Source organism: Rhinolophus hipposideros (genome assembly GCF_964194185.1).
Source record: "Rhinolophus hipposideros genome assembly, chromosome: 20".
Classification (NCBI taxonomy): Eukaryota; Metazoa; Chordata; class Mammalia; order Chiroptera; family Rhinolophidae; genus Rhinolophus; species Rhinolophus hipposideros.
Window position 1 is genome coordinate 18608039 of NC_138066.1, and position 26162 is coordinate 18634200.

General features: G+C 46.1%; 1 protein-coding gene across 1 annotated transcript in view; it reads left to right on the forward strand.

The window, feature by feature from the left end:
* The window catches only part of RAB11FIP4 (RAB11 family interacting protein 4), a 97470-nt gene that overhangs the window by 12508 nt on the left and 58800 nt on the right, over positions 1–26162 (forward strand). The window contains exons 2-3 of the mRNA XM_081028126.1: positions 9613–9700; positions 11488–11573. Of these exons, the coding sequence (XP_080884252.1) occupies positions 9613–9700; positions 11488–11573 (174 nt within the window). The remainder of the gene's footprint in view (positions 1–9612; positions 9701–11487; positions 11574–26162) is intronic.

Here is a 26162-nt window from a genome sequence, read left to right on the forward strand (position 1 = left end):
GCTGAAACTCAGCTTTGGCCCATTGTAGCTGTGGGGGAATACGGCCCAGTGTTGCCAAATCTTCTGGTTTGTGTGTACAGGTTCCTTAATTTAAAAACATGTTAGCTGTACATGTAGTAAAATTCACTTTTGTTGGGGGGGAGGGTGTGGACGTATAATTCCATGAGTCTTAACATTTGAATAGATTCCTATAACCACCACCACCACCACCAGGGTACAGATTCCTGTAATCACCATCGGGGTACAGAACAGTCCCCCCCAGATTCCCTCTTGCTGCCCCTTTGTAGTCAAACTCTGCCCACCTCCTTACCCTTGGCAACCACTGATCTGTTTGTTCGCTGTTGTTAACAGTTTTGCCTTTTCCACATCATTTGTGACCATTTGAGGCTGACTTTCAATCAGCATAATGCATTGAGATCATTCCTGTTGTTGGGTGGCAATAGTTTGTTCCTTTTTTATGACAGAACAGTTTGCTTATCCATTCACCTGTCAGGGGACATTTGGGATGTTTTCAGGTTTGGCCAACTGTGTGTTATATGATGCCGTGGCAGACATTTGTGTGTAGTTTTTTTGTGTCAACATAAGCTTTCATTTCTTTAGGCTAAGGAAGTTTTATTCCAAGTTTGCTGGAGTTTTTATCATGAATGGATGTTGAATTTTGTCTGTTGCTTTGTATGCATCTGTCGGGATGATCATGGTTTTTCTTCTTTGGTCATCTTTAGGTCATGTCGACTGATTTTCAAATGTCGAACTAGTCTTGGTGGATAAACCCCACGTGGTCATGTTTGTATTGTATTATTCATTGATATATATTCTAATATTTCATGAGGATCGTTATGTTTATGCTTATGAGGGATATTGGTCTGTAGTTTTCTTACACTGCTTTTGTCCAGTTTTATTATCGGGGTAATGCTAACCTCATTAAATGCGTTGAGAAGTGCTCCCTCCTCTTCTGTTTTCTGGAAGAGACTGTGTCGAATTTATTTGTATCTTTCTTAAATGTTTGAAACTATTTGGGCGTGACGTTTTCTTTTTTGGAAAGATTTAAACTGTGAACTTGATTTCTTTAATAGTTACAGTACAATTCAGATTACCTTTTAGCTTGTGTGAATTTTGGTGGTTTGTGTCTTTCGAAGAATTGGCCCATTCTAAGTTGTAGAAATTCTGTGCATAGAGGTGTTTATAATGTTTCCCTATTAACCTTTTAGAAAATATATTATTTTTTTAGAGAAGTTTTAGGTTTACAACAAAATTGAGAGGGAGGCCCAGAGATTTCTCATTTACCCCCTTCCCCCAAATGCATAGCCTCCTCCCCCATTAGCATCACGCACCAGATGGTACATTTTTTTACCAAGGATGAACCAAAGTCCATATTGTACCTTAGGGTTCACTATTGGCGGTGAATATTCTGTGGGTTTGCACAAATGTATGACATACGTCCATCATTACAATATATAGAGTGTTTTCACTTTCCTAAAAATCCTCTGTACCTATTAACCTTTTAAAGTCTTCAAGACTGTAGTGATAATCTGCTTACATTTCTGATATTGGTCACGTGTGTCTTCTCTCCATGTTTTGTTAGTTTGGCTAGAGATGCTTCAATTTAATCTTTTCAAAGAACCAGATTTTGGTTTCATTGATTTTTCTTTACTGTTATTCTGTTTTCAGTTTTTCAATTTCGGCTCTTTATTCTTTCTTTCCTTCTTGTTACTTTCGGTTTGAATTTTATGTTGTATTTTTATTGTCATTTAATTTCAAATATCCTCTGAGACTTCTTTGACCTATGGATTAGATAGACATATGTGGTTTAATTGTCAAGTATTTGGGAATTTTCCAGATGTCTTTCTGTTATTGATTTTAGTTTAATTGCATTATGGTCAGAGCACATAGTTTGTGTGATTTCAACTCTTTTGAACTTGTTAAGTTTTGTTTAATGGTCCCAAGATATGATCTATCTTGGTGAATGTCTCATGTGCACATGAAAAGAATGTATATTCTGCTATTATTGGGTGAGTGTCTTATACATGTCCATCAGGTTAAGTGGTTAACGGTATTGTTCAGGGCTTTTATATCGTTGTTGATTTTCCATCCAATTAGTTCTATTGATTGAAGGAAGTGAAGTCTCCAACTATCATAGTCAATTTGTTTCTGTTGTTTCTCCTGTCAGTTCTATTAGTTTTTGCCTCCTATGTCTTGGAACTCTGTTGTTAGTTGCATGCACATTTAGGATGTCATCTTAGTGGGTTGACCCTTTTGTGTAATGTTCCTCTTAATCTTTGGTAGTTTTCCTTGTTCAGATTAGATAATTTCTATTATTCTCTCTTCAAGTTCACTAACTGGTTTTTTTTTTGTCTGTTTTTTCTGTCCTCTCCATTCTGTTATTGATTCCATCCAGTGAATGTTTTATTTCCGTTTTTTGCATATTTTTTGTTTTTAAAATTTCCATTCAGTTCTTTTTATTTTATTTTAGTTTTTTATTGGGGAATATTGGGGAACAGTGTGTTTTTTCCAGGACCGATCAGCTCCAAGTCAAGTCGTTGTCCTTCAATCTAGTTGTGGAGGGCGCAGCTCAGCTCCAAGTCCAGTTGCCGTTTTCAATCTTTAGTTGCAGGGGGCGCAGCCCACCATTTCATGGGGGAATTGAACCTGCAACCTTGTTGTTGAGAGCTCATGCTCTAAGCAACTGAGACCTCCATCCACCCCTCTGGAAGCTCAGTGGCAGCTCATTGTCTTCAATCTAGTTGCGGAGGGCGCAGGTCACTGGCCCACGTGGGAATCGATTCAGCAACCCTGTTGTTCAGAGCTCGCACTCTAACCAACTGAACCATCCAGCCTCCCCATTCAGTTCTGGTGTCTATTTTTTTCTGAGAATTTCTATATTTCTGTTTGTTTCCAGAGTGTTCATCCTTACATCATGAAGCATGGTTATGATAATTGCTTTAAAGTCTCTGTTATGTTAAAACATGTTAAAGATGTTAAAGATGATAACATCTGGGTCTTCTTGGCGTCGATATTTATTGATTGTCTCTTCCCTTATGCATTGTTGAGCTTGTCTTGTTCCTTTGTATGTCAAGTAATTTTGGATTGTGTCTTGGGCGTTTTGAATATTACATTCTGAGACTCTGGGTCCTGTTAAAATCTAAAGTATATCAGTGTTTTGTTCGTTTTTTTAATCAGGAAATCAACCGAGTTAGGTTGAAGCCTCAGATCCCAGCCTGCCCTCTGAGCTGTAGTTCCAATGACAGTTCAGTTTGAAAGCCTTTGAAGCACTATTTGGATCTACTTCGAGTGTGCACTCTCCAGGGGCCATTCTGCTCGCTGTCTACACTGTAGTTCTGTTCTCAAAGTCTTGGGTATGCTGTTTGTGTTAGATCCATGTATGTGCAGCTTAGGAGTCAGCCGAGAACGTCAAACACAATTTTATGGGATCTTCTTCTTGAGCTCACTCACTCCTCTCTGTGATCCCCCTCATTCCTGCCGCCCTCAAGTTCCCAGTAATCCCTTTACCTGGTCTTTTGGTTAGAAATCTGAGATTTTTGCCTCCCTGTGCTGTTTCACACTTCCCATTACTGATTCACCTGCAGGATGAGGTGGTAAGAGGAAAGAAATGAATAATAGGAATTTCTACTTCCTCCCCCCACCACACACACTTTGACCCCAGGGACCACATTTCCTAGTTTCTAGTCCTACAGAGAAAGATTTTTCCTCTCGGGGAGTTTTAGGTGCCTGCCTGGCTGCTGTTACCGCTGCCACCACCCAGCTTGGGGCCTGGAGCTTGCCTTGGGATAGGCCTGGGAGAGGGATTAAAACAAAACAAAACAGGCATTTCTTCCAGTTTCTCTGTCCCCAAAGGGCCCCCTCCCCTGGCCTCTCATCAAAATTACAGAGTTTCTTTTGGAGCTTTTTCTGTTTATACCTGCTGTGTAGTTCTGGGATTTGGGCTACCTGAATCTAGGGTGGAAAATAGGTGAGGGAAAAAAATAAATCAGGAGACTTACTACCACCATCTTCATCTTCCTTCAAGATTTTTATTTATTTCATTCTTTGTTTTTTTAACTTCAAGTTTAGTTTTCCTCCCAACTTGTCTGCTACTATTTACTTTTCAGAGTCCAAATCTTAGGGTCTTTGCTCTGGCTATTTCCTTTCTGTACAACACTCTTTCCCTTTATGTCCACATGGCTAACTTTTAAGTCCTTGTTCAAATGGTATCTTCTCAATTAGACCCATCTAAACATACTATTCTCTATAATCAGCTCTGCAACCACCCAAAGCCCTCCCCTCCTGCTATATTTTGTCCATTATCTTCTAAAATACCACAGTACACATTTGTTAAGGTGTATTATTTCTTTTCTGTCTCCTCCCTACCTAGAATGTAAGCACCATTACAGCAGGGATTGTGGTCTCTTTTTTTTTTCACTGATGTATCTCAGACATCCAAAACAAGCCCCAGCTTCAACTAGTAGACTAGTTGCTTTATGTATTCTGTCCAGAGTTTTCATTTATAATCAGTGGAAAAGATAAATGTAGTGTACTGACTCCATCTTAACCCAAAATTGTAAGATTGTCTATAAATTGCATTTGGGATGTTGGTGGGCGACCTCTGTTTTAACAACACGTTTTAAATTACACGTTTTCTCTTAAATACAGCAGGTCCTTGCTTGAATGTAGTCATTCAACGTCATTTTGTTATAGCATTGATGAGATGCCGTATTTATATCAATTAGCCTGTGGTAAAATTGGTTGTGTTATACATTGTACATCATTTCACTTAAAGTCTCAGAACCTATTGACAACATTAAGTGAGGACTTACTGTATTCAAATTCTTAACCAAAGGTTCTCTGTACCCATGCCGGTTTTTCTAGGTGAAAAGAGAGCAAAATACACATTTATTCTTTCTCTGTTCAGAACAAGCCCCCAGACTTGTCATAATAATAACAGTGATTATACTTATATTAGTAGAAATAATAATTATTAGTAAAGTGCATGAGCTCTGGAGCCAGGCTACCTGTGTTGAAATCCCAATTCTGCCTTTTACTAGTTGTGGGACTTTAACCCTGAATGATTTAGCCTTTCTGTGCCTCAGTTTCCTCACCTGTACAATGGGAATAAAAATTGTATCTACCTCTGAAGTGGTTGTGAGGATTCAATGAATCCATATGTATAGAGTGCTTAGAACAGGCAAAGGAAGAGTTACAAAGCATTTGCTTGCTTAATAATATAATGGCTAATGTTTATTAGGCACTTTACCTGCAGACTGAGCCAACTTATCTCTCTTGTTCAGATAAGGCAGCTGAGACCTCAGAGAGGCATACAGCTTCTTTGACTCCATCTGGCTTGCAGATCTCGAAATTGGGGAGGCGTGGGTGGCTGGGCACAGGCTCAGTCCGGGAGGATCTGGCTGGTGATCAAGCAGAGAACAGCAGCAATGTCGTCTGGCCTGAGCTAGAAGAGATGTGACCCGGGGGAATGAGTGGGGGGAAAACTCAGGCTAAAGAGAAAGGCAACAGAAATAGAAGGGGAAGCCTGGTAATCGAGTGGCGCCAAAACGGAAAGAGCAATATTTTACTGCCAGTGAAACAACCAGTTTCCCCGGCAGCTAGCTTTGCAGCCCAGCTGTGTGCCCCAGTGACAACAGCTGCTTGTGCAGTCCCCGCCAGGCTCAGTGTCCCCATCGCTCCTGGCCTGGGTGCCGAGTGCAGATCCCCCGGTGCCCAGCCATGCATGGTGTGTGTACCATCCGGTGGGACCCCGGCACCTGTGGCCCCAGTTCACCACGAAGACCACGTGTGGGTGTTTATTTGCTGAAATCACTGTGTGACCTTGAGCAAGCCCACCCCTCCCTGGGACTTGGTCTCCCTGTTTGTAAAATGAAGGGCTAGGTCAGCTGAATGCACCCCTCGAGTGCATTGGAGAAAGGTTATCTAATGTCCAGGAAAGCTGAGACTCTTGGTGATCACGGTGAGGGGTTCCATCCTTTGAGACACAGGCGGTAGGGGATTGAAACTACACTGGGCTGCAGACAACCTGGTAAGAGCCTGCCTCTGCTGGAAGACAGTAGAGTGCGGGGTCAAGGCGGAGTTACCACTGCAATGACTCCCTAAATGTCCAACCTCTCTGAGCCTCAGCCTCCTCAACTGTAAAACGGGAGACTGTTAAGGTAGTGGTGAGGATTAGAGGAGACTAGCTACAGCCAGAGTTTAGCACCGTGCTGTAGCCTATGGCAAGCCCTCTGGAAACCCAGCAAGGATTTTAATATTCCCCATATAAGCTATGCTATTATTTTTTTTTAAATCATTGAGCCTACAATTATGGTATTTATTGAGATAATTGGTGTTTATTGTTCTAATAATTCTACAGCGGTCCTGCCTGTTCTCTGAAGGGCTGTTCCGCAGTTGACGTGGCACTTTCACATCCGTTACTTTCTGGGGTCTCCACCCTTTGGAGAGCCCTCTGAGAGTCTCCTGGGCCGCCGCCTAGCGTGCTTGCAGTGGCCTTCAGCACCCCATCTGTCTGTTGTCATCGAATACCTCCTCACCTCAGGCTGGCTCAGGGGAGATCCACAGTCTGGCCCCACAAGTATCTCCCAACCCCAGGGAGTCACAAACCACATGGATTACAGACCCAAGGCCACAGGCTGCTGCCTCTTAGGTGGACGTGAGGTTGGGGCTTCTCATCAGCCAGTCAGCACTCGGTGACTCTGCCCTTGGCTTGCCTCTGAGATAATTAAGGCATAGCGCCCGACCTTGGTGGGGATAGTAGTAGTAAGCAAGCGCCAGGAGGCTGAGGCTACCAGGTACCCCAGCCCCTCCCTGAATTCACAGACTCCCTACAATGCCAGTAATGAGGACACAGGAGGAGAGGAGGCGGGGCGCAGCTGGGGTGGTGGGTGGGCTCCCAAAAGCCCTGCAGGGGGCACCTGGGCATTGCTATTCTCAGAAGCCACGTTATTGCCTGGCAGTGTCAGAGGCTGTTTTGGCTTGAGGGGATGGGGTGGGTGGAGGGCAGCTGCAATGCTGAGGATATTCCTGCTGAGGAGGGAGCTGGCAGAAAGCTATCTTCCTCCTTCACTGGAATTCCTCAGGCATTTCCAGGGAGCCTGCTAGGTACCAGGTTCGGGGGATAGGGGTCACCCCTCAACCCCAGGCTCACACCCAAGCAGACTAGAGGGCCACCAGCTCAGGGAGGGAGGAGAGATGCTTGTGTAAGGTCTGCCCTTACTCATCTTCTAAAGCCCACTGGGCACATCCCCATAATGCCAGGCCACTGGCAGTAAGTGACCAGGGCTTTAGACCCCTGCTGCAACTGCCACACTGGAAGTGTCTCGTGGGCATGCAGGAAACATGGTCCTTATGAATAGATGAATCCCCCAACATGCCTTGGGCATCAGAGCATGTGTGCAGTGGGGGTGCAGGTTAGAGGGTGTCTGCCATGACAATACTAACAAGAACAGTGACAGAATCCCTTTCCTACAGGCTGTGCTCTACAGTTTCCAAAATGCTTTCATAGCCATCACCTGCAGCCTAGTCCAAAAGGAGCCTGGGAGAAAGCTTTAGGTACTGGTCGTGGTTATGGGTGTGAGGAGGGCAAGTACCTGAGGATGAGCATGTGTGTATCTGGGTGACCACGTACCTGGTTCGCCATCAGCCCCCAGCAGAGTGCCCAGCATGCAGGGGTGCCCAGTCTTTGCTTGTTGAACGAGTGAGTGAGTGAATGAATGCATGAATGAATGCTTGTGTGTATGCTGTAAAGGGGCTGCTACTAAGTTACAGGCTGATTTAGAAGTAGGTTTCTGGAAGAAATATCAAGAAGTTGAATTTCAGGTGCCGGAAAAAGTAGGGGGGAAAATGGTTCCAATTAATTAATTACAAAAGAGAGATCTGAAAAAATTGACCGTTGCCAAAAACAAGGAAAAAATACCCAGAGCTCATAAGTTTGAAGTCAGTTGCTCTGGTTAAAGACTTAATTAAGACATCATTACAGAGAATAATTTGGCAACTGTTTTCAAAAGCCCTGAAAACTTAGATGTTTTGGAGAACCATTTATAGTCATTTACTCAACAAATACCATGTTTTCCCCAAAAATCAGACCTAGCCAGACAATCAGCTCTAATGCATCTTTTGGAGGAAAAATTAATTATAAGACCCGGTCTTATTTTAGTATACTATAAGACCGGGTCTATAATATAATATAATATAATATAATATAATATAATATAATATAATACCGGGTCTTACATTAATTTTTGCTCCAAAAGACGCACTAGAGCTGATGGTCCAGCTAGGTCTTATTTTCGGGGAAACACGGTGTTTATGAAGCTTCTACAATGTGCCAGTCATGATGTGAGCTACTAGGTACACAGTGGTGATTAAAACAGATATGATCGTTGCCCTCAGGGAGCTTATTTTCTAGAGGGGAAGATACAAATTGATAAAATTATCCCATAAATATATAATTACACAATGCAATAAATGATTTGAAGGGCAAGTATAAGGTGCTACATGACAGGGTAACAGCAGGATGGGCCCTGATTAGATGCGAATGCTCAGGACAGGCTCGTCTGGCGGAGAAACATTTAATAGAGGTTAAATGGAGACCTGAAGGATGAATAGATGTCAGATGATGAATGGGGAGGATAAGCATTTGAAATATAGAGAACAGCATGTGCAAAGGCCCTGAGGCAGAAAAGAGCTTGATTTGCTTGAAGAGTTGAGTAAAGGCCAGTGTGGCTGGAATGCAGTGAGTAACGGAAAGAGGAGGAGGAGATGGGGCTGGAGAGGCCAGATCAGATAGGGCCTTGTAGGCCATGTTACAGAGTTGGATTTTACCCTGAGTGTAGTGGACACTCAGCAGAAGATTTTAAGCAAGGGAGTCGGTGACGTGATCCAATTGAAGTGGAGAATGAATTGGGGTCTGAAAGTGGAAGAAGGCAGATGAATTAGGAGATTTGCACAGTCAGGGAGAGAGATGATGATGGCTATGGGACCCCAGGGTTGATGTGGAAAGGAAGGTAGCTTTGGGATACAGTTTTGGGTTATGGATTGGGTGTGGGTGAGAGGAAGCAGTCCTAAAGATGCTGACATAATTATTTCCTCCTTGTAGACAAAGGGGAATTTGACCAAAGGTCTCTCAGAACTAGTACAAACTACAAAGAAAAAATAAAGTCAAAACTATGTGTTGAAAAGTGGGAAATGGCAAGGTTTTGATTCATTTTCTTTTCTAGAATTTCTGCGGTGAGTTTGTATTATTTTTGTATGAAAGACACCATTAAGTTAAAAAGCAAAGCAGAGTGATTGCTTTCCATGTGCCAGTCTTTGTGGGAAGGACTTGAAGAGGATGATTGGCCCAAACAAATGGTTTTCTCAACACTGAGGTGTTGGCGTTGCTTTGCCTCATGGGTGTCCTCTGTCAGCCTCAGGAGAACACAGTGGCCTGACCGCTCTGTGGGGCTGGCGCTGACCCCAGGTTGTGGGGAGGAGGGCTAGGAGACAACTGCAGGTATCACCTTGGCTCAGTTGAAACCTCCCTCCATCCCAGGCTCCTGGCCAGCCTTACCGTATACCCTCTGGGGCATTTCTGGGAAGCTCATGCCTGTCACTTCTTTATTTCCACAGGTGGAAAAACTTGTGAAATATTTGGATCCCAATGACCTTGGAAGAATCAACTTCAAGGACTTTTGCCGGGGGGTGTTCGCCATGAAAGGTGAGGTCTTCTGGGAGAGGAGGTCCTCGGAGCACTCAGGATCCTATACAGCTAGCTGCAGAGGCTGGCATGACTTGGGTTTCAGCTCAGAGTCCTTCCCACGGGGGTCCCAGGAGCCCAGGATGGGTTCCAGAAATGGCTGTGCTCCCGGCTCCCCATGGGGCTATCTCTGAACCTCTGCTGTGGAGTTCCACACCCAGAGTCAGGCAAACCCAAATGGCCAGTCAGTCATTTCTTCCCTTCCTCCTCTGCTTTCCTTTTTTCTATCTCCTTCCTCCTCCCAAAGGAGGTCCTCTCCCTCTAAACCAAGCTCCTGAGGAGTTTCCCAGGACTTGAAGTTTTAAAACCAGGAGAATTCTGGGCAAAACTGGACAGAGCTGGCGCCCCTATTCCCCTTCCCTCCCTTTAAGTTTCCTTCCGCCTCTCCTTCTCTAACCACCCCCAAATCCTTCCTTTCCTCCCTGCTCCTCCCCTTTAACCTTTTCACTGCATTAAGTGGTATCAAGTTTGTTCTCCAAAATGTGTCAAAAATCCACAGAAAATAATTACAGTATTTAAAATTTTAAGGATATGCAGTTAAGGTGCTACATTTTATTAAAATAAATAATTACTTTAAAGTACAAAATTTTCCTATTGTTATTAATTCTTGAAAAACACAAAAATGTAGAAAAATGTACATCTGCTTTATTAAACTTCCTTTCTGGAGCACTGAGCTCGTGGGGTAAAGTCGAATGCCACAGTCTGTGGCATGGAAATATCATTCGACTATAGACGAACGTCGCAGAGTTAAGGAGGCAATATAAATTCCCCTCTTCCCCCCCCCAATTCAAAGGCAGTTGTGGGAGACCCCAGGAATATGGGATCAGAATATGGCCACTTCTACCACCAACTGTTTGCTTACAGAAGGGAGCTCAGGTCACCAGCAGGTGACTTGCTATGGTGGCCCCCCTGGCTGCAGAGAGAACACAGTTTACTTCTAGGAGTCCTGAGGCCTTCCTGTTATTCATGAGGGAAGCCAAGGTTCCCTGTCTGTGTGGCCAGGATGAATCCTTTTCTGTGGGGTAGCCTGAGTTCTGGAAGGAAGCAGGAATTATTGCCATAGACGTGAGAGGCAAAGGGAAATGAGCTGAGAGGTTGGGGGGATTGCGCACAGCAGACCCCCGATAAATGTTTGTGAATGGAATTGACTCTAGGGCACCGCTCACTGTACCTGTCATGTGCCCACGCGAGGTACTTTGCAATTTTTGACCACCTTTGTCACATTTGATTTCGGTGCCTTTGCTCGGGAACTGAGGAGGCAGGCCACATATGTAACTGAGTCAGCAGGAGGTAGAGCCTGACGGTGACCCTATCCTAGGTTCTGGAGTTTGCAGGGCTGCAGAGGGCCTCAGCTTCAGGGTGATGTATGCATTGGGAGGCCCTGCGAGCCAGGCAGGGTGTATTGTCTTATACCCCTTCCTCCAAGAAGGCCTTCTTGACTCCCTTCGCCCCCAGCCTTCCCTCCACGTTTGGGAGTCTCTTTTCTGTGTGTTCCCTGTTGGGGTTAGTCCCAGCGGAAGAACATCTGGAGAGCAAGGACTTGTCTCAGCTCCCTCCGCAGAGCCCTGGACCGGCTTCTCTACAGCCTGGGAGTTCCATCTCTGCCTTTGAATGATCAGCTGGTCTCCTGGAAGCTCAGGCTGTCTACCACCCCATGGCCCTTCCCACCCCAGACCTGTTAATCAGAAGCAAAGCTCCCATGCCAGGCTGAGGCTCTGACCCTCTGCTGTCCGTCTGTCCATCCACAGGATGTGAGGCGCTGCTGAAGGATGTGCTGTCCGTGGAGAGCGCGGGGACGCTGCCCTGCGCACCGGAGATCCCAGAAGTGGAGCAGGTAGGAGAGGGCGGCCTTGGGCCCCTCCGCACTCAGCAGTGGTGGCACCTCCTGCGGCCCTTCTTGCCCTTCTTGGTCTCCTTGCCTTGGTTTCACCTTTTTGGTGTCTAGGAGTCCATGAGCCACCTCTGAAGACCCTTGGCTTCCAAATCAAGAAATAGTTTTGGGGACCAGAGCAATGAAGCCCCCTGGAAAGTCACTGCAGAGAGTGTAGGGCCTGCGGGGGGTCTTCACAGAACACCTGTACTCTCCCTCTGTGGTACCAAGGAGAAACTGAGCCCAGTTTGCCAGGGAAATTGACAGGCTCAGGGTCAGCAGCATGCAAGATGACAATATGTTTCTTTTCTCCTGTGCCACACCGCGCTGAGCCAACAGGTCCCAGGGTGGTTTTTGTTTTTGGTTTTTCTAAACAACCACCACCAGCTCCCCAGTTCTCTGACACCAAGTGGGTGTCCAGCAACTCTGTTCAGTTCTGACACTAACTACCCAGAGCTGGTACAGACCCAGGGTCAAGGACTCAGTCCCACAAGATTGCCCCACTTGGGGGCAGCCACAAATGGGACGTTCAGTCTCCCTGTACCTCTGTTGGTTGACTAGAAATGTGGGAGTTCCCATGACCCTGCTCAGGTTCAATAATTCACTAGAACAATTCACAGAACTCAGGAAAATACTACTATTTACTGTCAAATGAACTCAAAAAGAGTCTGGAGGCTTTGGCTAGAAGCAAATGATAAAGATTTATTCAAGGGTCTTAGGGTTTGCACACTAGAAACACAACGAGGCAGTAAGTACCCAGAAGTGTTCCAAAGGAGAAAAAGCTGAGAATTCTTATAATAAAAATTTAATTCTTGAGAAGAATCAGCCCGGCATTCTCAACCTCTGACTTGGTCTGAGATGGTAACCGTCTAGATGACCAGTAATCTGGATAAAGCTGTCAGGGGGTCTGGATAGGTAAACATTCTTTCCTTAGTCCTTCAATGGGTAACAAGAGGGTATCTGGATGTTTGATGTGTATCTAGGCATTGATGCAGGACTGGAAAGTTCAAAAGTTTAAGTTCCAAGGCCAATTAAAACAAGAATAAAATTGTTGCCTCATGTCTCAATGTACTTGATTTTAGTAATTTAGCAGCTTAAGTATAGTGACTCCATTTTGTTTCTTCACTCTTCCTCATTATGGTTATAGGTTTATTATAAAGGGTAGAACTTAGGAACCGCCAAATGGAAAAGAAGCATAGGACAAGGTATGGGCAGGGTTTCCGGGTGGGAATTCCCACCCGTTCTCAGAATTTTTTTTTTCGCTTTCCCGTTCCCGAATCCTGAGATATAAACTGTTTTCTGTTCTCCACGATGAATCATTTCCACAAAATGATGGCCGATGCTGCCAACCTCCTGGACTCAAGGAGCCGATTTTCCTGATTTCCCTAGCAACTTTTCTCTGGATTCGGGAACGGAAAAGTGAAAAATTTCCTGAGAACGGGCAGGAATTCCCTCCCAGAAACCCTATCCATATCCCACTTTGGCTACTGACTAGCCATGCAAACGAGGGCAAGTTACTTAACCCCTCTGATGCTCAGCTTCCTCAGCTGTAAAACAGGGCTTGGCATACCAATCCAGAGGACTTGGGAAAATTCAGTGAGGAGAAAACAGACTGCTTCATACATGAGAATTCCCTGCCTCCTCTTGCTGTATCTTGGAGATTAGTATTAGAAAGTGGTACTGAAGTTACAGGTGCTCCTTGACTTACATACGATGGGTTTACATTGTAAGTTGGAAATATCCTTACGTTGAAAAAGCACTTAATACACCTGAACAGGAGAGTAGCCGAGCAGACCGTCCACGTGCTCAGAACACCCACACTAGCTACAGCTGGGCAAAAGCACCTAACACGGTGAACAACACGCTGTGAGTATTGGTGGCTGGTCACCATGCCCAGGCCTGGGGATCACGTGGCCGACTGGGCTCTCTGCTGCCGCCGCCCAGCATCACGAGAGAGTAATGTAACGCATATCACCAGCCCCGGAAAAGAGAAAAATCCAAAATGCGAAGTATGGTTTCTACCGGATGTGTATCGCTTTCGCACCATCGTAAAGTCGAAAAATCGTCAGTCGAACCATTCTGAGTCAGGGACTGTCTGTCCAATTTGCATCTTTCATTTCACCATGGATACTGGTGTTTCAAAATTATGTCAAAATAAAAGCCTGCCCGTGAGGAGGCAGAGGCCGGAGTGGAGCCGTGGCCGGGACTTCCCTAGCCATGGTACCCGGGTGGCATACCGGTCGTGGGCTGCTTTCCGGGGGCCCCCACACTAGGCCATCCACACTTCTAGAAAAGATGGCTTGTGGAGAAAGAGTGGGAAATAGGCACAGAAGAGCTGGCTTGTTTTTAAAGCAATATCATTTTCCCAAAATACAACATCTGGTGGGTATAGTAATGCAAAGATTATGTCAGTTGAATTTCAGCAACCCCAGTACTCCCCTCACTTCCTCTGTCTCAGGACTGGCACGCATACAGGCTTTCATTTCCTCTGGTGTAAGCCCTCCTGGGTGAACTCTTTTCTGCTCTCCACGTGGTCTGGCCCTTATAGGTGGCCCAAGCCCAGCAAGGTGGTGACTGATTGCTGGACACAGTGGGTAGCCTTGCTGGTGAGTGCCCGCTGGCACAGCGTGGCTGACCTGAATTGTTTCCCACCATGGGCTCCCGTGTGCTAGCAGAGAGATGAGGGGGGACAATTCAAAGGCCAGAGGGCTGGGCCGCCGGGCTCCTGTGACGGGAATGAACCCCCTTACTGCCTCAGGCTCCTATAATGTTCAGCTCTGGGCTCCATTTGGCTGAAGGCCAGGATGGGCAAGACCACAGCTCTTCAGGTGGGAGATGTTGAGGGGCCCAGCCTGGGACAGGCCCTCCTCCTATAGGCCCGGCCCTCAGTGCCCTGCTGTGTCCCGGCTGTCCCCTAGGGGTCAGCTTAAGACTGATGAGAGCCTGGATCACTGTGGGCTTCTCAGGTGCTGTCAGGGGAGGCATTGTGAGGAGTGGCTTGGGGACTGTGTAGCCATGACACATGATAGGACAATAGCAGCAAGCCCCCCTTTCCCTCCTGCCCTCAGGGTGGGGTGAAAACCTCTGACATCACCACTGATGAGGGTCGTAGTTAAAATAGTGTAATACTTTAGCGTTGGCTGGTGGTAATCAGTTGCACACCTGACATCCTAAGTGTATCCTGCCCTGCTCATTCCTCTCCCAGGCCCCATGAACCCCCACCATTGGGCTGTCACAGCAGGGTCTCTCAGCCTGCTGTCCAGACTTGCAGGCCAATGCAAGTTGACCGGGGGCAGGTGGCACCTTCCGAAGCACCAGTTCTTGAATTTACTGGATGTCACCCTGCCTGTGTCCTCAGAGCCTGTGGCATCCTGGCACAAAAAAAGCAAAAAACAAAAAACAAAACCCACCTCATTGAAGGCTTAGTAAACCCAGCTGTTGGGTGGGTTTCCTGATGCAGGGGATTTGAGTTTGGCCAGAGGGAACGCTGGATCTCACCAGTGTCCACAGAGGGTGTTCAGGACTGAGGTCCTAGGAAGAGCCCTGGGAGTCCATCTTGAGGCTGGCCTGCTCAGCGGCTGCCCACTGTGCTCCCTTTTTTCACAGCCCCCCATTCATATGGTGTAGGGGTCTCTGTAGGGTGGGGTCATGGGCAGGCACCCATGGAGAGCACCCCCAGGCTTCAAAAGCTAGGGGGCAGTGAGATGAAACCTAACCCCACGAGTGCTGTAAGATTCTGGGCCCTTGGCAATTCTCCCACATGGGCTGCTTCATAGGGACACCATAAAACAAATAGGACATCAAGCCACCTGCTCCTGAGTAACAGCCGTCTCAGCAAATGGTGTCACCATCCATCCAGCCCCCAAGCCAGAAAGTCATCCTTCATGTCCCCACATCCAGCCGGCCTCTAGTCCTCTGGTCTCCGCTCAACCCCTTTGTCCTCTCACTGCCACCTACCGGCTCTCTTCATGGTCCCCAGCCTTTCTCTCTCCAGACCCGCATTTCATAGTTGCCTCGGGATCTTCCTAAGGAGCTGCTCCGATTGGGTCACACCCCCTTTCTGTGGGTCCTCATCACCAATGGGATGAAATCCATCAGCTCCTACCCACTCCTCCAGCTTCATCTCTCACCACAGTATATCTCAAACCCTGGAATTGGTGACACCCATCTGCTCCTCTGAGACTTTGCACAAGTTGTCTTTCTATTGGGATGTCCTCCATCCACAGTCCCGGGGCTAACTTCTGCTCATCACTTAAGACTTACATAGGCACCTCCTTCTCCAAGAAGCCTCCCCTGGTTCCCTGTGCCCCAGCTTGCCCTCCAGCCTGGAGGAGGACCTACCCTGGGCTTCTGTGGGTCCCTGTGCCCTCTATCACTGCCTTCACCTCACCCTCCAGGATGGCTCCCTGTTCCCTGTACAGTGACACCATTTCGCCTCGTGGTGGCGGGGCTCAAGCTGAGCTTGCTTCCTCACACCCAGCACACCACCCACAGTGAACATACTTATCTATGCTCCATAGAGCCTTTCTTTAAGTATTTCTAGGAGTAGAAATCTAGACATGGATTTGTTGTATTGAAGGGTATGCAGATTTTAAAAATATCATTTCAATAGATGTGGCCAAAATTTTCTTCCAAAAAGATGGTACCAATTGTATTATCCAATAATATATGAGAATGCCCCAAACCTTTGCCAACCCTGGAAGGTTTTCATCTACCTGCAAGTCTTCCCTTTACTCTTCTCCCCTCCTTTCTCCAATCTTGCCAATATGATGGAGAGAAGAAACTCATTCTCACTTTCATTTGTGTTGCTGTTTACCAGTGAAGTAGATGTTTCCTATCTTCACTGGCCTCTTGGCGTTCTTTTGTGAATTGCCTATTCATAATCTTTGCCCTTTTTCTGTTGGGTTGTTTGTCTTTTCCTTATTGATTTATAAGAAATGTAAATCTTTATGCATTTTGCTTATATTTTAATCTTGGTTTTGATGTCTTTTAAGATACAGAATTTTAAAATTCCAGTGTAATCATTATCAGTCTTTTTATGCCATTTACATGTTATGTATTATTTTGTGCCTTCTCTACCTCAAGGCTATACACATATTCTCCTATTCTTTTTTTCAAATACTTGTAGACAAAGTGTTTATGCTTAGCTCTTTGATCCACCTGGAGCATGTTTTTGGTTTTGATGGAGATAATAACTGGCATTATTATTTTCCACATGTTACCAGCTGTTCAAGTTCCTCCTGTAACCTCTTTCCTCAGTCATTTGAAATTTCATTCCTTTATTGTTTGCTAGATTTCCTTACAAACATGGGTTTGTTTCTGGATTCTGGTTACGTTGATCTATTTGTCCCCCTACTTCTGAGCTCAAACCACAGTTTCAGTTACTCTTGCATTTATAGTTTGATATCTGATAGAGAAAGCCTCTCTTATCATTTTTAAGTTTTTTTCTTTTTTTGTATTTTCTCTTCCAGGATGGTCTTTCTTGGTCAAATTCAATTAAAAATCCTGCTAGAGATTTTGTTTGAAATTTGTATATCAATTGAAGGGATTTGACTGCTTTACAATATTGAGTTCTCTTATCCAGGAGCACAGTATGTCTCTTCATTTATTCTGGCCTTTCTTTATGCCCTTCAGGAAAGTCCAATGATTTTTTTCAAATAGGTTCTGCACATTTCTTTGTCAGGTGACTGTCTTGTAGAGTTTCTAGTGTTATGTGTAGGATCTTTTTGCCATGATATTTTCTAATAGGTAATGGCTACTATATAGGACAGATTTTCATTTTGGGTGTTGATCTTGTCATGACAACCAACAACATACTAAATTCCCTTATTAGTTCTAATAGTTCATTTATGTACTATTTTCCAACCTGCTTAACAATGTAGCCATATTATTTTTCTGCATCAATTTAAATGGCTACATAATGTTTCATCACATGAAGACAGCCAAATTTACTTACCAGTTCCTAATTGTTGGGCGTATATATTTTTTTAACCTGAATTTGCGATTAACAAAAGTAGTGTAATAACCATTCTTGTAGCTAAATCATTCCCCACAGTAGTAATCATTGCTTCAGAATAGGTCAGAGGTTGGCAAATTACAGCTGCCATGGGCCAAATCTAGCAGCCTGTTTTGTAAATAAAGTTTTATTCGAACACAGCCACACTCATTTGCTCACCTTTTGACTGTGGCTGCTTTCACACTACAATGGCAGAGCTGAGTGGCTGCCACATCGCTTTTGGTCTGCAAAGCTTAATATATTTATTATTTGCCTTTTACAGAAAAAGTTTGCCAAACTTTGGGATAAATTCTGATAGGTAGAAACTGTTTTATCAAAAAGATGCAAATCTTAAAATTTCTAATACAGCTGCCAAATTCTTTTCCAGGAGAGTTTTCTCAATTACTCTCCCATCAGGATTGTGTCAGATCCCTTTTGATACTGGGTGTTACAGATTTCTCAAATCTTTCTAATTTGAGAGGCTAACATTAAAATTGCTGTTTTGAATTATAATGTGGTTGAACTTCGTAAATTACATTTATTGATCATTAGGAGTTCTTTCTTCATGAATTGCCTGTTCCCATTCTTCACCTTGGTTTTTATGGATGTGTTCATTTTCATGGATTTGTCAGAACTAGAAATACTAACTTTTTGACATACAGTACAAATATTTTTTTCAGCTTGTCATTTATCTTTAACTTTGTTTATGAGAGCAAATTTAAAAAAACTTTTATAGCCAACTCATAAATCTTTTCCATTATACCTTTAGCCTTTGGTATGATGCTTAGAAAGGTTTTCCCACCCAAGACTGTGAAACTATTCTATTTTATTGTATTTTATGTATTCAGTTTTTATGTTTAAAGCTTTGGTCCACATAATGAATTTTGATGTCTAGAGTGAAGTAGGAATCCAATTTTCTTTTTTTTCTCCTCAGCCGGTCTTACCCTCCTCCCTCCGCTCACCTCACCTCACCTCACCTCATGTCACGTCACCTCACGTCACCTCACCTCACCTCACATCATCTCACCTCACCTCATAGGAACCAGAAGCCCTTTGTAAAGTTATGCTTAAGCAGTCCCCTGATGGCAAAACAAATGTGGAGTTTGCTGGGAACCCAGACTTCAGCCTGAGCCCAAATGGGCTCTTCTGCTCATATTCAGAAGAAGCTTTGCCAAATCCTAGTCTTACTAGAACATTTTTTAAAAATCCACCCTGTGCTTCTCTCTAGAATTGGCCTGGAGGCACTTTTAGCCTGGAGGTCCAAGTCCAGGGTTGCTTAATTTCATCCATCCCGAAGCAGGCATTTCTAAAACCACTGTAACAACAGCACTTTTAAATTCTAAAAATACTTTTTCCTGACAAACAGTGCTCTGACTCAGCTCTGCTGCTGGAGGTGTGGGTGGTGATACCAGGCTTGACTGGTGTGGTGAGGCGGAAGGGAGGGGCCTTATTTGATCCGTTGCGCTTATATATGGGCCCAGTATTTTTTCTGTGTTCCAACACCCGCCTCCTCCAAAAAGACAGAATGACTTACTTATCCCAAGCCTCGGAGTTTCTGTAAGAATAAAACGACCCTCTGATCATATCTTTGAGAGGTAACTGAACTCTGATTAAAGCAAAAGTGGCTGGGGCACAAACAGAGCAGACGTTGAAGCACTTTTGTTGGCTTCCCCTGGACCGTCTGTGTGTCCCCCCCCCCCCCGCCCCCCGCCCCCGCCCCGTTCTTTCTTTTAACCATCCCTACCCTAATACCCTAAGAAGGCTGACTGGGTGGGGACAGTATTGCACTCCACCTCCTGCCTCCCCCTACCCTAATGCTCAAGTTCATACATATCATTAGAGTTTAGACTCGCTGAGTTACAGTGTGAGCAAACTTTAGAGAGTGGCTACTTACATTCTGTCGTTTTAAAGCTGATCAGAAGGGGGAAGGTGTGGTTTTACTAGTCTGTAGGATATTAACCAATTTTGTATGTAACTTTGCAGTCTTATTTCAGCATTCTTTCCGTCATTAACTATACATACTTTGATCTCTCCCATTCACCTTTGAAGCAGCTATCCCAGCCTGCTGGTGCCCTCAGTAATGAGTAAATAAGTTTGACATAGGTAACTGTGGGAAAACACACATCCCAGCACATCATATCACATTGCGAGAGATACTAGTTCTCAGAAACAGCCCAATCTAAACTAGTGGTTCTCAGATCTGGCTGCACATTGGAGTCCTGTAGGGTGCTTTAAAAACATACTGATGTCTGAGTTCCACTCCCCAGAGATTATAATTTAATTAGTCTGGGGGCGGGTCCATTCATCTATTTTGAAAAGTTCCCCAGGCAATTTCAATGCATACTCAAGGTTGAAAAGTAAAAGTCTAAACCAGGAGTTCTCAAACTTTGCTGCATATTAGAATTACCTTTTAAGATTCTGGATTCCCAGGCCATCCCTCAGACCGATTAACCCAGAACATGCAGGAGGCAGATCCAGATATCAGCATTTTTAAATGATCCTCAGGTGTGTTTTTTTTAAAGCCATGACCCATACCACGTCCTGGATTCTGGCGAGTTCACCTTAACACTTCTTTTCCTGAGGATGGAATGCAGAAGCTGGACTGGGGGAAGAGCCTTCGCCTTGAAGATGCCTAATGCCTGGCCCAGCATGTGTGCTTCACGCATGTTGGCTGCCTTTTTCACATGGCTGCAAAGGCATCCTTTGGGGAGAGTGGTTTGGCATTGCAGGGCCCTGGTCTGACGCGTCCGTCCCTGGCAGAACGTGGCTGCCAGGGTGTCAGGCTCAGGAACGGAGCATTCCTGGGGTCCAGTGAGGCATGACTTTGCTTTTCCAGAGAGAAGCCCTACAAAGCCCCCCACCCCCCTCCGGGACTCAGGTCAACGAGGGGGTGGGGGGGGCGCTCCATGTGTTGGAGCCTGACAGAAATCTCATTAGGGAGTTCCTCACCTGCTCCCCAGTTTTGAACCTCCAAAGGGCTCAGCCTCCCATTGCAGAAGGTGCAAGAATGGACAATAGACCACACTGACTTAAAGACTTAGCAAATTTACTTTTCCTCGAACTTTTATTTTGAAAATTTTCAACTTTTCCGACAGTTGTAAAAGAAGTTCAATGAATACCCATATATCCAGCACCCTAGACTCACCAATTGTTAGCATGTTGTTAATTTAGCTTTCTCTGCATATGTGTGTGTCTGTGTATATATACACACTTTTATTTTGGCTAGCCTATTTGAAAGTTTTTTGCAGACATTATGACACTTAAGTCTTAAGTACTTGACCATTCCTAAGAGCCAGGATATCCTTCTACATAACTACAATATGGTTATCATTTGTGGGAAATTTAACATTGACTCCATATGCAAGTTTTCCAATATTTTTATAGCTTTTGTTTTTGATCTCGGATCGAATCCAGGATTACCCGTTACATTTAGGTGTCATGTCTCTTTAGTCTCCATTAATCTAGAACAGATTCTCAGCTTTATTTTTTTTTCTACCCTGAGTGACATTGACATGATTCATTCAAGCCATTTGCTCCAGAGACTGCCCTTCAATTTAGATTTGCCCTTACTGATTGTTTAGTCCTTTGCGGTAGTACAATCTAAATCCAGATTAAAATGAGGTGGTGAGGAGGGGCCCGGGAGGGAAGTTCGGTGTTTCTCTGCCTCAAAACGCATGTAAAGTGCCTATCCTTGGTGCCCACTCAGTTTTCCCAGCTGCAAAGCGGCCAGCAAGTGGGATGTGGAGGCGATGGGGGAGCACCACAGGGCGGAAGGCCTTGTTTGTGTGAGGCAGAGTGTCCGCTGCTTGGCACTAGGCACCAGAATTGGGAGGAGACAGCAGGCCTGTGTGCTTGCTGGTTCTGAGAACATGCTGTGGGCCACGTGGGTGTCTGTGTGTATGGTGAACCCTGCACTTGGTACTAGTGTGAGGAGACAGGTCCTTCCCTGAGCACCATCTCAAGGAACCCCCTCCACTCCCCGTTCCTGTCACTGTCATAACACCCTGTTCATTTCCTTCAGAGCACATACAATCTTAATCATCTAGTATTGTCCGTGTCCCCCAGTGGACTGTAAACTCCGTGGGTCGAGGAGTTTGCCTGCCTCTTTCCCTGCTATGCCCTCTGCACCCAGCACAGAGCCTGCAGGGCACGGAGACGTTGTTGGGACACATTTGTTGCATAATCAGATGGATGAATCTCAAATGTGGAAGGCTAACTCTGTGGCAGGGAGAGAGGGGTAGGTTTTCTTTCAGCTGGGAGCAGTTGGGAGAAACCCCCGCCCCTACACCCCGCAAAGGCTGTGAAAAATCACACACTGCCTCAGTGCTTCCAGAGGCTTAGAAAGGAACTGGTTGCTCTGACTCTCCACCCAGCCTCTCAAACCTTAATGTGCGCTTCAATCACTTGGGGGCTTACCAAAATGCAGACTCTGATTCAGTAGGTCTAGCCTGCATTTCCTGCAGGCTCCTAGGTGGTGGTGGTCCTGCTGGTTGGGGACCACACTACCATAGCTTTCAGTGACCTGTGGGTCACTGCACCCAGCCTTGTCCTTAAATGCCACAGGAAGATGTGGAAAGAGCCTGAGGGTCCCTCCATGGTCTCCTCTCTCCCTCCCCCTGCCCTCCACCAGCAAGTGTTGTTTCTAATCGTGGCTGTCACCTCCGCCTGTGGTGAGGCCCGCTAGGTTTCTGTCAGCACATCTCTGCTACTGTGACAGACAAGACAGATTCTCTGCCAGGAATTGCGCGCAGCCACTTGCTTCTGTCACTGCTCTGTTTCCCCGCCGTGCTCCTTTTATTAAGGCAGACTCCTTGGGGATGTTGTGTCTGCTGACATGAGGCCCCGCTCTCCGCCCCAGTGCAGGATGGGACAGCTGACCTGGCTAGGAAATGGGAGCCATCCAAACTTGGAGGCTGAGTGGTTTCCAAGCTTTGGTTTCGAACTTAGGTACATATAGGCCTGCCTGACCAGCCCAAGAGGCAATGGGTTAATTTAAACGTGGGGAGAACATGGGCTTTGGATTCTGAGGGTCCTGGGTTTGAATCCAGACCCTGTCACTTACTAATGGGGCCACCCTGAGCCAGTTACTTACCCTCTCTGAGCCTCACTTTCTTTCCTTGCTAAATGGAGGTTGTAACTCTTGTCTTCCTCTTGGGGTTATTATTATTATAAAAATGAAAAATGAGAAGGCCTGGAAAGGACTCAATGCCTAAAAAATGCTGCAATCTCTCAAATCAGAATGTATTGATTGTGAGACACATGTAGATCGAATATCTTTTGCCCCAGAGTTGCTAACAAGGTGCTGATAAGTGATACCTGTGTCCCAGGCCTCCTTCCACACCTGCATCTTACTCCGACTTCCTGCTCCTGCACAACTAAGAAATTGAGCCCCTGAGGCATTCCCAAGAATTGGTCCCACCCCAGTGTCAGACCCTTCTCCCAGGGGAGGGAGAACCTGAGGACATGAAAAACCATACCTGCTGAGCCCGGGGGAGAATGCACCAATGTTTTATCAGAGAGAAGCAGCTGCTCCCACTTTGCTGCACTCCACTTCCTGACCAGGACAATGAAACTGGCTGAGAACGGTAGAAGACACAGCATAAAGTCTGATTCTCGAGATGGAACTCTCTGTGTGCTCCGTGGGGGTTCCAGGCTAGTTGTCAATTCTCCTCAATCCTCTTCGGTTATCAGCACAGCACGCATGGGCAGGAAGAGCACTGAACAACTCGCTGCCTCAGGGCCTTGCCTACCCCTGCTTCGGGCACACTCGCTCTATCTAGTTGGACAGAAAGGGCTCTTTTGATCACAGCAACTGGGAAGCTGAACATCTTCTCTATCCTGATCTCACTGGACCTTGCATTCAGAACCCATTGCAGAACGGCCACCTTTCCCACAGCCAGCCTGGTCTTCTTCCTGTGCTGCGACTTGGACCATTCTTTCTGTCCTCCAGGGAATTTTTAATCTAGGCTAAAAGGACCCCTGAGATGGGTGGGAGGGCCTTTATCTGCTGCCTGAACAGTAGCTGACGCCTGGGAGACGGCTGTACCTCAGTCCTAAATTTACAGGCAGAAGCTCAGCTGGATAGTGATAGGGGGAAAGTCGTCCTGAGGACGCACTAACCCACATTCCTGTAGATTTTCCATTCCTGATACCGAGTTCCATGTCAGAAAGCACTGTTTCATCTTACCTTCTTGCAAATACCTCGTCACAGACGTGCATTTTGTTGTTATCCCCTTGGCGCGGTGTAAGGCAACCCTAAACAATGTTTCTTCAGTGTCCTTAAAATTGCTACTGGACACCTTATCCTATTCGCCGTCTTCTCGTACACTTTGAGCCAATACATTCTTCTTAGGTTTTTGCACCAGAAAAAAAAGTCCTTCCTGCTGAAATGCTATCTTTCTCTCATCAGAGGATAAGAACTGTAGCATAACGGCTCCTTGCTTTCCCTTTTTTGTCTTGGTAGTTAGAAAACAGCGCCAATGGTGCATCAATAACTTTCAATTTCGTTACCTCCTTTTGCTGTATGGTTTATTTTTATTTTATTACTTCACCTGTGAATGTGTCTCTTATTGTAAATAATTTCATGGATGTCAACAAGAAAAACGAGTTTGGAGGCTAGTTGAAAGGATTATTCCAAGGAGAGGAAGGAACTAGTGAAATAGGAGGAACCACTGATAGGGGAAAAGCTCTGACCACAGGGTCGTCAAGCTTCCCAAGGGTTAGGCAAAAAGGGGGTTTCTTTATAGGGAGGAACAAACAAAGCTAGAAAAAACCGGTGTGGAGAAGTGGGATGACAGAGTGGCATTGTTATCAGGAGTAGATCAGAGACTGTTTTACGCTGAGTCCTGCCTATGCTCAGGCAAGGGGGAGCCAAAGGTCACAGACCTAGGAGAAGCAGAAAAGCTTAAGCGAAGTTTGGCTAACAGGCATTTTGTTCTAGTTGTTCGTAGAGACTGGCCGTTCAAGGCAAAGAATGGGAATTTGGAGGGTGGGAAGTGTTGGTTCCCAGGTCTCCCTTCATCTAAACTTTGTCCTCCCCAGGGCAGGGACCAGCCTCATGGATTATTCTGCCTTGCCTGATCAAGTGCCTGGTCAGTGTTTGTTGACTGGCTAAATGAGGGCCTTCCTAGAATCAGGAGATGGCCTCACTGGGAGGCCCAGAGACAAGCAGGCTGTTCTTCCAACTCTTCCACGAGAGGCTCCCAGCTCCTGGCTGAGACCCCCAACCGTTCCTTGAGGGGCTTCTGGCTCCCCCTTTCCCTAAGAGGGTCCCCAGCTCCCAGCCTGCCTCCGATTCCTTCTCTGGGGGCTCCTAACACCCCATCTCCTCCCCCTCCTCCAGAGAGTGTCCAACTCGGGGCAGTACTGCTGGTTCCTACTCCCACCCCAGTCCCTTCCCGGGATGGGAGCTGGGCAGAGCAGGGCACCCTTCTGCCTGCGTGCTGCCCCTGACCTCCCACAGGTGACCAGACTCCTGCTGCTGCCTGGACCCTCTCTCCGCTGGCTTCTTTCTCTGTTTCTATGCCTGTGCTCTCTGTCCCTGTCTCTGTCTTTCTGTGTCTCTATATGTGAGTCTCTGACTTTTTGTGCCTCTTTCTTTATCTGTGTCTCTCTCTGATTCTATCTCTAAACAATATTTCTTCAATTTCCTTAAAATTGCTACACTCCACCAGTCCCTATCTAGCCAATCTTTCTGTCTCCCTCTCTTCCCCTCCCTCTGTCTTTCTCTTGTTTCTCTCCATCCCATCGCTCTCTGGCCTTCTGGTATCTCCAGTCCCAGCACAAGGAGGCCTTCCGGTTGGACCCAGGTTGGACCCCGGCTCAGCAGGAGCCAGCCCTAAGGCTGGGTGGGGAGAGACAGATGGAGTGTCAGCCACAGACAGGTGCTTCACACGTGTGACCACCCCCACTCTGGCTACTTAGACTACTCCCAGCCAGGTAGGTACTACATATTCTACCCATTTTACTGTGAGGGAGCTGAGGCTCAGAGAGCAGTTACATCGCTTGCCCAAGGTCTCAGGACTACAGTGTGCGGAGCTAGGATTTTAACCTGCACCTGTCTGAGGCCAGATACCTCAGCTAGCCAGCTCCATATCCACTTTTCCTGAGGTTCCTCAGGTTTCCCAGGCCTCTCCTCACTTTCCTTACCCCAACAGCCTGGGAGAAAGGACCAGAAGAAGTCGTGTGCCTCGAGGGGTTTGCATAGCTCAGAGTCAACTTATTGGAACATCTGCACTGGCATTGCTAGAGGGCAGTTTTACCCAAAGGAATGAAACGAAGTATTCCAGGAGCAGGGAGAGGCCTGGGCTGGAGAGGGGAAGCAGAAGAATTACCCCAGGCCGGGCATGGGCTCTACCTGGACAAAGAGGGTCCTAAAACCAAAGCCTTTTGGTTGGGTGGAGGAGGCAGGTAGCACAGAGACCCCCAGTGTGGGGCTATGCGGGGCGATTAAAAGGTGTTCCTCAGAAAAGGGGTCTTTTGCAAGGGAGTCTGGGAAATACATCAAGGAAAGATGAGCCGGCTTCTGAGCTGCACGACCTCTGGGAGCCTGTGCACCT